Source organism: Narcine bancroftii, chromosome 5, assembly GCF_036971445.1.
Source record: "Narcine bancroftii isolate sNarBan1 chromosome 5, sNarBan1.hap1, whole genome shotgun sequence".
NCBI classification, from domain to species: Eukaryota; Metazoa; Chordata; class Chondrichthyes; order Torpediniformes; family Narcinidae; genus Narcine; species Narcine bancroftii.
Window position 1 is genome coordinate 16,962,787 of NC_091473.1, and position 14,201 is coordinate 16,976,987.

A 14,201-nucleotide genomic window follows, 5' to 3' on the forward strand; every position below is an offset into this window, starting at 1 on the left:
CTTTTGTCAGTTGATCTGTACTTTTCCCCCCTCCCATTCTTTCCCCAGCCTTTAATTCACACACCTATCCTTTTTTACTCTCACCTTGAAGAAGGGCTCAGGCCCGAAATGTCATTACTATATCTTTACCTCCTATGGATGCTGCGAGATTGGCTGAGTTCCTCCAGCATTTCTATGTTTTGACATGGATATGTAGGGCTATGCATCGTGTGCAGGTAGCAGAGATTTTGTTTAATTGGTCATTCTGATTGGCCCTCTTCCCATGCTGGTGTCCTATGTTCCTCAAGCCTGGCTGAATCACGTGTGTGGTACAGTAGCTGCATAGCATTGGACCAGAAATCAATACAGAGGATCATCAAAATAGCTGAAAAGAACACTGGAGTTTCCCTTTTCCCCTATTCATGATATTCACCTGGAACTTTGCTTCAATAGGGCTCAAAGAATAATTATTTTATATATCTTGATATAATATGTGATTATTATATGGTTTGTACGTGCCGTGTATTTTTGTGTGTGTGTGTGTGTGTGTGTGTGTGTGTATTCTGTGTATATTGTGTGCATATTGTATGTGCATAGTGTGTGTGCATATTGTGTAGTGTGTGCATATTGTGTAATGTGTGTATATTGTGTGTCTGTATTGTGTGTGTGTAGTGTGTGTACATGCTGTGTATTGTGTATATGTGTGCACACTGTTTTGTCTAATTGGAAAGAAAAATGGTGGAGCTGTTGTACACTGGTGTGGACCTGAAAGAGCAGAGAGCAGAGACACAATGCTACTCTGAAGGGTTCAACCACCCAGTCCTAATCCCAGTGGCCTTGTTCTGGCTTTAAATGGTCTGTTAAAAGAGCTTACTGTGTTTTTAAACTAAAATCCTGTAACCACGGGTCTGTGCCCAAGATTGCAGCGCCTGTGCTCAGCAGCAGCCTCAAGGGATTGCAGACTCCGGAGAGCAACAGGCACCAGAAACAGAATGACAGCGAGTTGAGAAGATTGAGGGAGATGGGAGGGGAGGATTAAGGGGGCATGAGGGGAGGATTGGGGGAGTGTGACTAATGGTTGAGGGTAGTCTTAACTGAGCCACCTTGACAAGGCAGGGTATGATCCCACCATGCATGGTCTCGTTCACACTGGGCACCCCCACTGAATTTCCCTGCCAGAGTCACACAGAATACTTGTGCACATCCACTTATCAAATATACACGAGGTCAACGAGGGATCTTGCGTCACTGCTGGACACCCAATGAGGCATCAGTAACATGTTGTCTTTATTGATACAGTCTGGCTATTTTAATTGGGAGCAGAAGGGGCTTTCCCATCAAAGAGGACAATTGTCAATTGTTTTGGCCTGCACAATAAATCCATGACAAAAATGTCAACACAAGGTCTTTGGGATGTCTCAGTGGGTTGGGCAACATCAGTGGGAGAAGATGAATGGGGCCCAAACCCTTTATCTTCCTTTTGCTCACTTATCCTGCACATTCCTATCAACTTCCCCAGAACCTACCACTCACCAAAGGCAATTAACCCAACCTGTGTACCTTTGGGACCTGGGAGGGAACAGGGGTACCCCAGGGAACCCACATGGTCACAGGGAGAATGTGCAAACTCCACAGAGATGGTGCAGGTCTGAACCTGGGCCACTGTTCCACAATTTATTTTTTGTGTGCGATTGATGTTGAAAAAGAGCATCAACGCTAGATATGAAACTGCCCGGGTTGGAACAAGGATGTGTGGCTGTGAGGGTGGTGTCACTGAAGCAGGGAAAAAGACCAGAGAGATGCAATAATTAAGGAGGGGACAGAGCCTCTGTCTGAGAATGAAGATGGGGAGCACAGCTCCTTGGTGACTAGAACTGTGTTCACTTGTATCCCAGGACTGCCCAGTTAAACCTCTACCTTCTCTTCCTATGGCCAGCTGGCCCATTTCCCCTCCTGTAGCCTCTTCTGCTTGATCCTCTTTCTGCTCTGGTGTGTTATAATACATCCTCAATCAAGCCCTGGTTTATTGTTCATGGGCAGAAAAACATAACCATACCCCATGGACACACAACCTTTGACCCACCATGACCATTCAACTAATCCATTCCATTGCTATCGATCCACATTTGGTTTGAATTTTCTATTTCTTTTAAATCTTGTATTTACGGAATTGTAATTTATAGTACCTTGTTCTGCCAAAAATTGCTGCCACCAAACAACAAATTTCATATGTTCGTGACCATAAACTCGATCCTGATATCTCCCAAGCCACAAATGTCTGGATATTTCTTAAATGTTGTGAGAGTATCTGGTTCCACCAACTCTTCATACAAAATATCCCAGACCCTAACTGCTCTCTGTATGATCAAACCACCATCACCCCCCCACCACACATCTGCTCTGAACATTCCATTTCTCACCTTAAACCTGTGCCATTGTGTATGAGACACTCCAACCACAAGAGAACAATTTTTACCCTCTACCCTTTCTATCCCCATAACATCCATCAGGTTTCTTTCATCCATGGCCCAGCTCCAGGGAAGAGCTGTGAGTGGTGGGAAAGATGGCTGACATAATTAGGGATGAGTGATGAAGAGGGAGATGATCACAGGTGGCTTTTTACTGAAGGAACACAGCAAGAATTCCACAAGATAACGAGAAGTTGACACTCGGTGTGGAATAAAATTCTCAGGGAATCATTTCTGACCTTGGGTTTGAATCAAAAATGGTATTTTGTACATGGCCAATACCAGTGGACATCTGTTTAAGGTGAGTAGTATCCAAATTGTGGGCCAATCGTTTGGTTAAGGTACTTCCAAAATTAATTAATATGGACCAAATGGGGTTTATTACAAAAAGAAACGCAGTTGATAATATAGTGAGATTTTTAATTTTGATAAATGTAGCTCAAAAAAGGGAAGTTCCAGCGGTAGCAGTTACTTTAGATGCAGAAAAAGCATTTGATTGATTAGAATGGAACTTTTTATTTAAGATGTTATACAAGTTTGGATTTTCTGAGATATTTATAAAAGGAATAAAAGTATTGTATAATGAACCAAAGGTGAAAGTAGTAGTAAATGGTCAAATGTTGAGCTTGATTAGATTAGAAAGGTCTTCCAGGCAGGGTTGCCCACTTTCACCATTTCTATTTGCATTGGCAATAGAATCATTAACTGAAATTATTCAAAGAGATGAGGAAATGATTGGTTTTGAGATTGGAGATAAAGTTCATAAAATTAGTATTTTTGCAGATGTTATAGTATATTTGACTAAACCAGAAATTTCATTGAATAGATTAAATGGAAGATTAATAGAACATGGATTAGTATCAAGATATAAGGTTAATGTGGATAAAAGTGAAAAGATGCCGATGGCTAATGTGAACTATACACAATGTTAACAATATTTAAATGGCAAAATGATGTGGTTAAATATTTGGAGATAATAGTAAGTAAACAATTGAATCATTTGTATAAAATGAATTATTTACCACTTTTAAACAGATTAGAGGAAGATTTAAAAAGATGGAGGAAATTACCAATCATGGGTGAATTGTGTTAAAATGAATATTTTCCCTATAATTCAATATTTATTTCAAACATTACCAATTCAGGTGCCTGAAATATCTTTTAGATGATTAAATAAGAGTAGTAGCGAGTTTTTATGGAGAGGAAAATCAGCCACAATAAGTATAGAAAAGTTAACATGGAAAAAAGATCAGGGAGGTTTGAGATTACCAAATTTTAAAAATTATTATAAGGCAGCTCAATTGGGATTTCTGTCTTCTTGGTATCAAAGAGGGGAAAAGTAATGAGGGTAAATATTGAGTTAAATAATATAGGTAAAGAAAGTCCAGAGCAAATACTGTATAAATGGAAATACGACATTTTTTAAAGGTAGAAAAGAAATACAAATTTTAAAACATCTGATTCGAATATGGAATGGGATAGATATAGAAAGAGGAATAAGAAATTATCAGTTGGCTCATTTGACTTTAAGACAAAATCAACTTCTTCCGTTTACAATGAATAATTCTTTATTTGATATTTGGTATGAAAAAGGTAGACAGAAAATTCAAGATTGTTTTAGAGGTTCAATTTTCATGACATTTGATCAATTAAAGGAGAAATATGGGATATCCAAAATACAATATTTGTATATTATCAATTAAGCTTATATTTGAAGAAGAAAATAGAAACAGATTTGAGACTTCCGGAGCATAGTCAATTTGAATATGTTATAACAGATTCTTTTATTATTCAAAGGTTTATAACCACTATGTAGAATAAATTACAAGAAACAAAGGAGTAAAAAGATCTGTATAAAAATAAATTGAAATGGGAGCAGGACTTTAATATACAAAGTCAAGAAGAAATATGGACAAAATTATGTAGGGACAGTGTAACTAATACAATTAGTGCACGATGTGAAATGGTTCAATATAATTTTTTACATCAAATGCATTATACACCTTATAATTTGAATAAATTTAACCCAAATTTCTCTATTCAAAATTTCTCTATTCTATAAAAAAGAGGTTGATCATTTTTTGCATTCAATATGATTGTGTGAAAAGGTAAAAGATTTTTGGAAAGAATTATGCGCTGTGCTAGAGAAGATATTAAAAGTAAAGGTTAAATTAGATCCAAGAATCTTTTTGTTGGGCAATATATATGATAAAGATATTAAGTTAGGAGTATACAAATATAAAAGGAGTTTTTTGAGTTTAGCAACAGCAGTAACAAGAAAGTGTGTAGCTAAAACATGGAAAATGGAAAGTAATATAAAAATAGAAGAATTGTTTAATGAAATAAAACATTGTCTCCCATTAGAAAAAATTACATAATATGAGAGATGATTATGACAAATTTTGTGAAATATGGAAGCCTTATATGTGATTTATGAATATAGATGAATCCAGACCTTCTAATCCAACTCCCTCACTGAAAATATGGTATTTACATCAAGAAATATATTATGGTATTATATATGTCATTATAAATATTATGATGAATGTTCTCTTTCTTTTTTCTATCTGTAGGGGTTAGGGAAGGTAGGAGGTTGGGGGGAAATTGAAAATTATTTAGTATTTATTGTGTAATGATATTGCAAGCTAATTTGAAATGTACTAATAAATAAAATTTTCAAAAAAAAGTGAGTGGAGGAAAGTTTAGGGGAGATATCAGAGGTAGTTTTTTCCCCCCCCACACAGAGAACGGTGGGTGCCTGGAATGCATTTCTCGGGGTGGTGTGGAGACTGGTATAATAGCGACATTTAAAACACACTTAGAAAATGCACATGGGTATAAAAAAAATGGTTACGGTGTGAGGTAGGGAAGGGTTAGATTGTTGTGGAGTAGGTTTACATAAGTCGGCAAGACATCGTGGGCTGAAGTGCCTGTACTGTGCTGGAAAGTTCTATTTTTGTCACTTTCTTGAGGAGACATGACCTCCCCCACACAAAGCCCTGCTATTCCATCTTGAATTAGCTCATGCCTTTACAAATGTCAGTATGTCCTCTCCGCCAATAATTTCCCTACCACTGACGTAAGGCTCACTGGCCCATAATTTCCTGGTTTGTTCCTGTTTCCTTTCTGAAACAAAGGAACAGATCGGGGGCCTTGCCTGTAGCTAAGAAGGGAATTTAAAGATCTTTGTCAAGGCCCCAGAAATCTCTTCCATTGCTTCCTTCACCAACAGGCCCTGTGGACTTATCCACCTTATTATTCAAAAGACCCAGCATCTGCTCCTTCTTGTTGTCAACATGACCTAGAATCTCAGCACAGCTCTCCTTAATCTCACAATCCTCCATGTGAATACCAATGCAAAGTACTCACCAAGTACCTCACCCCCTCTTGCTCCAAAAACAAATTGTTCTCAAGGGCTCCTATCCTCCCCTTAGTTGTCCTCTTGGTTTCAATGCAAATATAACATGCCTTGGATTTTCTTTAATCTTGCTCAGCAAGCTCATTTCATGGCCTCTTCCAGCCCTCCTGATTCTCTTTTTCTTTCCTGCTTCTGTTCAATCCTGATGAGCCTTGATCAATTTCAGATTCTTAATTGTTGTGTGTGCTTCCTTTTTCTTTTTTTTGACTAAATTTACAATATCTCTTTTCAGCCAAAGTTCCTGAATCTTGCCATCCTTGTCTTTCATCCTCACAGAAACCACTGGCCTTTCAAAAACTCCCCGCTGCTCTCAAACTCTATGATCATGTGAACGCTCACATCCCTCTTACCCTCATCCCTCTACTTTCGTTCCTCCAGCTCCCTATCCACTTCCTTCTCCGATCAGAGAGCTACTCTTCTCAGCCCTGCCCTCTCCCCACAGATTACTTTCCAGAAATAGGCCCTTCGGCCTGTCTTGTCTGTGCTGAAATATTATTCTGCCTAGTTCCATTGACCTGCACCCAGACCATAGTGCTCCATACTCCTCCTATCCATGTACTCATCAAAGTTTTTCTTAAATGTCAAAAATCAAGCCCACAATCACCACTTCAGCTGGTAGCTTGATTCACACTGTCTCCCTAATGTTCCCTTTAAGCATCTCACCTTTCACCCTTAACCCATGTCCTCCAGTTCATGTCTCACCCAATTTTAGAGGAAAAAGGCTGCTTGCATTTACTCTATCTATTCTCAGCTTCTCTTTACCCTCCCTCCTGTCACCACTGATTACCTCTTACCTGTCAGTCTGTGCTCCTTTCCCCTCTCCCCTCCTCAAACCCTTTTATTCAGGTATCTGCCTTATCAACATTCCTGAAAAAGGGCTCAAGCCTGAAACATCGACTGCCTTTTCCTTCCCATGGATGCTGCGTGACCTGCTGGTTTCTCCAGCACTTTTCCTTTGGTGTACTGCCCACATGTCACATGTTTTCCCAATTTATGTTCCAAGCTCCTGGCTAATACTGTTGTAATTAGCCTCCCCCAAATGAGCACATACACCCAACCTTTCCCCATCCATTACTATCTTAAAACAATGGTCACTATTCTCAAATGGTTTCTGCACCAATCATCCAGCCAGGCTCATTTCCCAATGTGAGGTTGAGAACAGCCCCAGCCTCAATTGGACTGTCCATAGATTGTTTCAAGAAACCCTCATGGATGCACCTAACACGCTGCTCCATAAAAACCCCTGAGAAGTTAAAATATCCCACTAAAATAACCCTGTTATTACAATTTTTCCATGATCTGCTGTCTCTCTGTTCCTTTGTCTCCTGCTGGCCATTGGGAAGTCTTTATTACAGCCTGATCATGATGGAACACCTTTCTTATTCTCCAGTTCTACCCAACTGGATGGGTTTGAGCTCATTCTCCTCAGAAGGCCTGAACATGAATAGGAAAGATCAACAGGATATGAGTCAACCACAGAACATGGTTGTAATGTTGAGGCTTTATAAGGCACTGGTGAGACCTCACCTGGAGTATTGAAAGCAGTTTTGGGCTCCTCATTTAAGAAAGGATGTGCTGACATTGGAGAGGGTTCAGAGGACATTCACAAGGATGATTCTAGGAATGAAAGGGTTATCATATGAGAAGCTTTTGACACCTCTTGGCTTGTTCTCATTGGAATTTAGGAGAATGAGGGGCGATCTCATTGAAACATTTTGAATTTTAAAAGGTGTTGACAGAGTAGATGTAGAAAGGTTGTTTCTCGTGGTGGGAGTCTAGGACAAGAGAGCACAAATTCAGGGCTGAAAGGCATTGGCTTAGAATGGAGATATGGAGGAATTTCTTCAGCCAGAGGTTGGTAAATCTGTGGAATTAGCTCAGATGGTTTTGAAGGCCAAGTCATTAAGTGTATTTAAGGCAGAGATTGATAGGTTCTTGATTAGTCAGGGCATCAGAGATTATGGGCATTAGGGCTGAGTGGGAAAATTGATCAGCTCATGATTAAATGGAGGGGCAGATTCAAGGGGCTGAATAGGCTATTTCTGCTCCTATGTTTTACAGCCTTATGGTCTTACTGAAGGGCTATATAACTCCATTCCATTAAACAGGAAAATTTTCAGATGCTGGAATCGAATGCAACATACAAACGTGCTGAAGAAACTCTGCAGGGCATGCAGCATCCATGGAAAGCAAAGTGTAACCAACATTTCAGACCTGGGCCCTTCGTCAAGGTATGAACAAAATCAGACAAGCATCTGAATTAAAAAGGTGGGGGAGGGGGAAGAGTGGAGGTGAGGAAGGGGCAGGAGGAGATCAGAGGGGAATACAGGTGGGAGGGGAATAGAAGAAAAAAAGCTGAGAGAACGGAGGGCTAGGAAGGATAACTCTGATACAAGAGGGAAAGAAAGGGGGTAGGGAGCTAGTGAAATGAGACAGAAGGGAAGGGAAAAAGAGAAACCTGGGGGAGAGGGTTAATGGAAATTGAAGAAGTTGATGTTGATACTGTCTGGATGGAGAGTGCCCAGATGGAAAAGAAGATGTTGCTGCGTGACATGCTGAATTTCTCCAGCACATTTGTGAATTTCTCACCTCCATCAGATCTTTTCATTGACTCCAGCTCTGCCTTCATCACCTGAGTCCCCATCCATCCCATCTCCAAAACTCTGAGACGTCATTCCAGCACCCTCTCTGCAACTGGGCCCTCAACCTTCTGACCTGCAGACCATAGTTGATGAGGATCAGGAATAACTCCATCCCTTTACCACCCATGCCCCACTAAGCAAGACCTCACTGTACCCGCTGTACACCCATTATTGTGTGAACAGAATACATGGAGTCAGGACAAGAAGCTCTCCCGCAGGGCCAGCAAAACCAAAGTGCTGGTCGTTGATTCAGGATGTGGGGTAGAGCAAACACTTCTCCCTTTCTCACCACTGTATCAAGTGGAGGTAGTGAAGAGCTTTACATTTTTAGCTGTGACTATCACCAACAACCTGCCCTGGTCCAACCTCATTGGCACAACAACCAAGAAAGCACACCAATACATAGTGTTGGATTAACCATTAGGCTGAGTAGGCTGAAGCCTAGGGTCCTGGAGGGTAAGGGGCCTCAAGTCCATAGGCTTCAGCCTACTCAGTAAAGGATAGTCTATTCTCAGTTTATCGTTTCACACTTACTACGGATCTGCGTAGGTGAAGCCGGTAACTGTGGCCCAGAGTTGGTGTCGCACCATTGACAGGGTGATGCATGTGGTGGTTTCTGGGATCTGGCGGCAGCAGGCCAATGGCATGAAGATTTGCTACTGCAGTGTATGTGATCTTCCACCTTCCCACCAAACTATTAGATTTTTAACATCGAATTTGGTCGGAGAGAATTTAAAAATCTAATAGTTTGGTGGGATGGAGGATGAGCACCTGTAGGCAGTGTCTTCACCACCGCTGAGCCCCAGGGTTTCTTCCAGCGGCTCACACTCTGCCGACATGATTGGGGTGGGGGAGGGGGGGTGTGTGTGTGACAAACACTCTGAACATGCTCTGGCCCTTAACTTGCTTTGAACTTAATCCAGAGCACGTTCACAGTGTTTGTCACACTTTCTACTCCCACCAAGTCAGCAAAGTGCGACCCACTGGAAGAGACCCGGCGGCTCAGCAGTGGTGAGTTCACTTGGACTCCGCTTGGTCACAGCTCAGGCTCCAGGTGCTGAAGCAAAGTCAGAATTGGCCACTGTGTTTCGGGGATGAGTTCCTGCTCAAGTTTCTTAGAGCCTGTGACTTAAAGATCAATCTGGCACTGACAGTACAATCGTTGAACTGGATAAACCAAGTTTTGGTGGGAGGAGAGAAGGGAAACAACTATCCACATGATGAAGGAAAACTTGGATGAATGTATGTGTGGCTCGCAGTCCAACCTTTCCATGGTTCACTGGCTCCGTGGGCCAAGGCAGTGGGGTAAAATCAAAGTATGAATGGAAAACAATTTTGGGCAGCTGGCTGGTACAAGCCAGGGGGTATTGTGCAGCAGAAAGCTGAACAGCTACCAGATAAACTGCCCCAAATGCAGCCCTATGTCAAAGCCTGGCAATGAGGACTTGCCAGTGGTTGCCACCAAGGTACCCCACTACCAGCCCAACCCCTTCCCTTGCACCCCTCTCCACTGGGCTATAACCATCCAACCCATCAATTCTATCCTGCCATCACCCAGGCACACCCTGAGGACCAACACAGTGGATAAATTTAGAATGTGAGGGGAGGGTATGACTGAAGGTGAGGCGGGTGGGGGTAAGGTCGGGGGGGCCTTACTAAAGCTCAGTCTAGGGTCCCAGGTGGTAGTTAAGCCACCATTGTCAACATGGCGACTCCCTCAGAAACGTGATGATATCCGACACATCCCCAATGGCTCTAGCCAATGTTTCCAGGTGGACCATGGAATATGTCCAGTTTGGATACGTCACAGCTTGGAAAGGGAACTGCTTCAACCAAGACACAACAAACCACAGATCAGGAGGACACACACACACACACACACACACACACACACACACACACACACACACACACCCTCCCCTCCATCCACTCTGTCTACACCTCCCAATGCCTCAGGAAAGTTGCCGACACACTGAAGGACCTGCCCCACCCATGCTTACACTCTCTGATAAAAATTTCAGTGAAGATGTATGTTGTACAGTGTGTATGACAATAAACTCATCATCATTATCATTTGGTGACACCTAGCTCAGCTTCAACCCCAGCCCCACTCACTGTGATGTTGCGTTGGACACAGGCGGGCCCACTCCCCTGGATCACGCTGTCCAGCACCGTCACCTCCTGGCTGTGCCTCTCCTCAAAGCACTTGCGCCGGGCCTCCCTCATCCTCTGCTCGATGTGGGTGAAATGGAAGGCGCAGAGAGCCGACAGACCCCTGCCATCCTCTGGCCTGTCGAAGAGGCCGTAGAGGGTGCGCCCAGGGCCTGGCCAGACGGAGATCAGGTGCCCATACAAGGCAGGCCCAGCACTGCAGTGCAGGCCCAGTTGGATGTAGGACTCGGTCAATTTGCGGCTCTCAGCAGGGCGCGGACCCTGGGCTCCGGTGCAGACACGAGCCAACAGGCTGCGTGCCCGGCCTCCCTTGGTGCCAGAGTCGGCATCATTGTTGAGGGCCAGGTAGGTGTAGGCTCCATCACCAAAAGCCCTGACAAAGCTGAGCCGGTTTCGGGCTTTAGCCTCAGCTTTGACCTTGAAGACGTTGTCCTCGGATGGGTTGATGTCGTAAGTGAAGAGCCGGGACAGGCGGCTGGCATCCAGGGAGCGGATGGCGATCTCAGGCGTGTTCTCGAAGCGCAGGTCCTCCCGGCTGCTGTTGGTGGGGAAGTAGCGTGTTCCCAGGCCCGTGTAAGTGGCTGCCACCAGCAGACGACTCCGGGAGCCTTTGCCCAGGCCCTGGAGCACCAGGCCCACTGTGGAGGCCCGGGGGTGGTTTGCCGCCACGTATAGCATGCTGGGGAAGACCAGGTTGGTGCCAGAGGGTGGCGGAAAGGGCACCGACAGGCGACTGATGTTGGCCAGGTCTCGCAGCTGGCAGAAGCCCTGGTGTACTGAGCCACATACCACTAGCAGGCCCTGGCTGCGGTCAGCCAGCAGCAGCTTGTTGTGGCAGTCAGTGCGGCGGCACGGATGTTCGCAGCCGCTGTGGGGGAGCTGCGGTGCATGGCACAGGGCACTGTCCTGCACTGGGCCTGTCCTCAGTTGTGCCTCCAATGCCAGGGTTGGGCTCAACTGGTAGAGGGCATTCACCACCCCCACATAGACCCGGGGCCCTGGGCTTGGTGCCCCCAGCACTGCCAGGTTGTTGGTGGGTGTAACACTGCGGAAGTGCTGGCACACCTGCATGGGCATGACCAGGGGTGGCAGCAGCAGCAGGAGCCCGACTGCCAGTCCCCTCCTCCTCAGGCTCAGCCTCATCCTGCCTCAATTCCAGGTTCTGTCAGCTTCAACTTCAGGGGGCCCTGAGCCTCAACTCCCGGGATGCCTATCCCTACCCGCAAAGTCTGGGACCGCAGGTGACACCGATGTTTGGCTCAGGATCCTCCCTTTGACTGCGTCCACCGATTCTGATTTCGCTTCACTCGGTGTTATCCCTTCCGACTCCCCGGCCCGCTGCGACCCATTGCTCACGATGCGGAGTTTTCCCGGCGCAGATCTCTCTCTCTCTCTCTCACTCGAGCATTTTCCTGGTCAGATTAACTCCCGGTGCGGAGTTGTCTCCTCTTTCTTTCTCACTTCTGGTGCGGAGCCCCGCCGGGAGCTCCTCTCTCTCGGAGTAGATGGTCTCCCAGTGCGGATCTCTCTCCTCACTCTCCCAGAGCAGACTGTGTTCAAGTGCGGATCTCTCTGCCGGAGCAGACTGGGTCCCAGTGGCTCTCTCTCCTCTCTCTCGAAGCAGACTGGGTCCCAGTGCGGCTCTCTCTCCTCTCTCTCGAAGCAGACTGGGTCCCAGTGCGGTTCTCTCTACTTTCCCGGTGCGGAGCTCTGTACCCCGCTCCGGGTCTACCCTCAGCCGGTCGAGGCTGCGCTGCCGGCACCGTGACCGCTGTCTGTCTGACGATGGTCTCCGTCCCAATAAGCCCACAGGAAGACTGCTTCCTGTCAGTGCTGCGCCGAGACCCAGCTACGACCAGCGCCCACAGTCACCGGCCGCCCAGAGCCCGGGCCGCCCCCTCACGATCCAGGACACCGGGGCACTCCCTCACTGCACCGGCGGATCTCTATCACTGCCCAGGACACCGGGAAAGCTCCCTCATTGGCCCGACGAAGTTTCGTCACAGCCCAGGACACCGGGGCGCTCCCTCACAGCCACAGAGGAGCTCCCTCACGACTCAGCACACCCGAGCGCTCCCTCACTCCCCCGGCAGAGCTTCCTCACGACCCAGGACACCGGGGCGCTCCCTCACTCCCTCGGCGGAGCTTCCTCACGACCCAGGACACAAGGGAAGCTCCCTCACTCCCTCGGCGGAGCTTCCTCACGACCCAGGACACCCGAAGAGCTCCCTCAGAGGACAGTCCAACGGGACTTTCTTCCGGACCCGAGGAGACCTCCTTCACGGTCCCGGACACCGGGGAAGCTCCCTCGCTGCCCAAGGTGAGCTCCCTCACGGTCCAAAACACTCTGGCGGTGCGCCCTCACTGCCTAGGCAGAACTCCCTCACAGCCGAGGTCTTCCAGAGGAGTCTCCTCACTGCCCATAACCTCCTTCACTACCCTGGATCCACAGGGAGCTCTCTCTTGGCAATAAACACAAGAGTTATCTCTCTACCCCGACGGAGCTCCCTCACTGCCTACACCTCTCTGGAGAAGTTCCCCCCACTGACGTGCATCTGCAGAAAACCAATTTACTTGCAGCGGGGATCCCAGTAAGATGGTCATCGGCCCATTAAGTCTGCTTCACCTTCCGCAACCATTTAACTCTAATCCAGCGTCCAACCCTTACCATCTCGCCTACGCATTCTGGGGGTGATGTATAGCTGCTAACTCACCTCTCAGCGCACACGTCTTTGGACGTGTTACTGGGAGAACGTGCAAACTCCACATAGACAGCATCCGAGGACAGGATTGAACCAGAATCTCTGGAACCGTGAGGCGGCAATTCCATCCTCTTCGCCACTGTGCCCACCCACCTCCCCAGCTCAAGTTCAAAATTCATTTTATTATCATTTGATTGTACACAAGCAACCCGACGAAGCAACGTCCCTCCAAAGTCCAGACCATAGTGCTCGTACAAAAACAAACAACGATCCCATAAATAATCAAATATATATAAATATTTGGGATGATTTACATGGTTACAGAATACCATTTATCAATCTCCCAGCCTGGCAGTCCCGATTTTGATGATCCTCTATCTTCCTGCTGTTAGTGGATCAGATACTGTGCGCTGGATGGAAAGGGTCCTTAATAATTATTGGAAACCAATTTAACCAACACTCCAAATGAATGTGGTCAATAGAGGAAAGGGAGACCCCAGTGTCGTCGCGAACAATACTGGAACCCATTGTGAAGTTAATTACAATACATTTGTAAAATCAAATGCATCAGAGTAAATGCGGTTTTTAGAAGAGCACAGGCCTTTCAGCCTACAATGGGACACCGAGTCCCCACCGTCTGCTGGTGGGACACCGAGTCCCCACTCTCTATTGGTGGAACATCGAGCCTACACTCTCTACTGGTCAATATTTTTAAGTAGATTCATAGTCAGCGATAAGTCATCTCATCCGTGGGAAAATTCAAAAGGAACACTGGGGAGTATTATGTGCCAATAAAATCTGGATCTGTTCCAAAAAGACA

General features: G+C 45.9%; 2 protein-coding genes across 2 annotated transcripts in view; both read right to left on the bottom strand.

Moving 5' to 3' along the window:
- plxnd1 (plexin D1) overlaps nucleotides 1-12,967 on the bottom strand; it is a 116,130-nt gene extending 103,163 nt beyond the window's left edge. The window contains exon 1 of the mRNA XM_069936897.1: nucleotides 10,623-12,967. Coding sequence (XP_069792998.1) covers nucleotides 10,623-11,822 — 1,200 coding nt within the window. The 5' untranslated portion in view covers nucleotides 11,823-12,967. The remainder of the gene's footprint in view (nucleotides 1-10,622) is intronic.
- LOC138763170 (transmembrane and coiled-coil domains protein 1-like) overlaps nucleotides 8,517-14,201 on the bottom strand; it is a 69,249-nt gene continuing 63,564 nt past the window's right edge. The window contains exon 6 of the transcript XR_011357361.1: nucleotides 8,517-8,580. The gene's annotated coding sequence lies outside the window, so the exon portion shown is untranslated. The remainder of the gene's footprint in view (nucleotides 8,581-14,201) is intronic.